The following is a 1207-nucleotide window of genomic DNA, read 5'->3' on the forward strand; positions in this document are numbered from 1 at the left end:
GTCTGTCTGTCTGTCTGTCTGTATGTCTGTCTATCTGTCTCTCTGTCTATCTGTCTGTCTGTCTGTCTGTCTGTCTGTCTGTCTGTCTATCTATCTATCTGTCTGTCTGTCTGTCTGTCTGTCTGTCTGTCTGTCTATCTATCTGTCTGTCTGTATGGCTGTCTGTCTGTCTGTCTGTCTATGTGTCTGTGTGTCTATGTGTCTGTGTGTCTGTGTGGCGTGGCTATGTGGCTGTCTGTCTGTCTGTGTGTCTGTGCGTCTGTCTTTCTGTCTGTCTGTCTGTCTCTATGTCTCTCTCTCTCTTTGTCTGTCTGTCTGTCATTATATTATTATTATTATTATTATTATTATTATTATTATTATTATTATTATTATTATTATTATTATTATTATCATATCCCCCACCGACCGACACTCACAACCACCTCACAATGCTCTCATTCACGGAGAATGTAGCCGTAGCAAAATCTAATCCGATCTTCTCTGAGGTAAAATGTCAGACGTGTATTTGGCCAAGAATTAACTGCAGTGATTACGGGGCTCGGGCAGAAAAAACGCTGTTTCAATTTAACCCCAATGAGGGTCTCTACGCTCGCTTCCACATCTCCTCCCCGCGCGTCGGGATTGCATCCATCGACTTGCTGCTTCTGTGGTGGTGAATGAAAAAAACAAGGAAATATCGGGTCTAAAATGTTGCCAGGTGGGATGCGGGATGGTATGTAGGCTACGCTACGCACCCCCTCCTGCTGCTTCCTGTGTGAGCGGCGGCCCGTCATCCCCGCTGTCGGGAGGTGAGATTGTTGGCGTGGCGACACACCTGTGCCCTTGCACACCTGGCGGTCGCCCCTGGCTCACAGAGGACATCCATCTTTATATGAACGCCTCAGGAAACTAACCCCATCACATCCATCTCTGGGTGGTTGGTGACATCCTCCATGTCTACAGCTGGGGACGACAGGAGGGAGGATGGGGGTGGGGGGGGGGGGGGGGGCTGGGGGAGGCCAGGGGAGGCTGGGGGAGGCCAAGGGAGGCTGGGGGAGGCAGGTGGAGGCCAGGGGAGGCTGGGGGAGGCCAGGGGAGGCTGGGGGAGGCCAAGGGAGGCTGGGGGAGGCAGGTGGAGGCCAGGGGAGGCTGGGGGAGGCTAGTGGAGGTACAACACCTCCCCCAGCCTCCCCTGGTGTTCTACCTCCCCCAGCCTCCCCTGGTG

General features: G+C 53.1%; 1 protein-coding gene across 1 annotated transcript in view; it reads right to left on the reverse strand.

Annotated features, from left to right (window-relative positions):
- LOC308158359 (uncharacterized protein) overlaps window positions 1-937 on the reverse strand; it is a gene marked incomplete at both ends in the record, with an annotated part of 86148 nt that extends 85211 nt beyond the window's left edge. The window contains 2 exon segments of the mRNA XM_080531948.1: window positions 738-846; window positions 897-937. Of these exon segments, the coding sequence (XP_080388074.1) occupies window positions 738-846; window positions 897-937 (150 nt within the window).
- Between the last annotated feature and the right edge of the window lie 270 nt (window positions 938-1207).

Source organism: Nansenia antarctica (assembly GCF_963989245.1).
Source record: "Nansenia antarctica genome assembly, chromosome: 5".
Lineage (NCBI taxonomy): Eukaryota > Metazoa > Chordata > Actinopteri > Argentiniformes > Microstomatidae > Nansenia > Nansenia antarctica.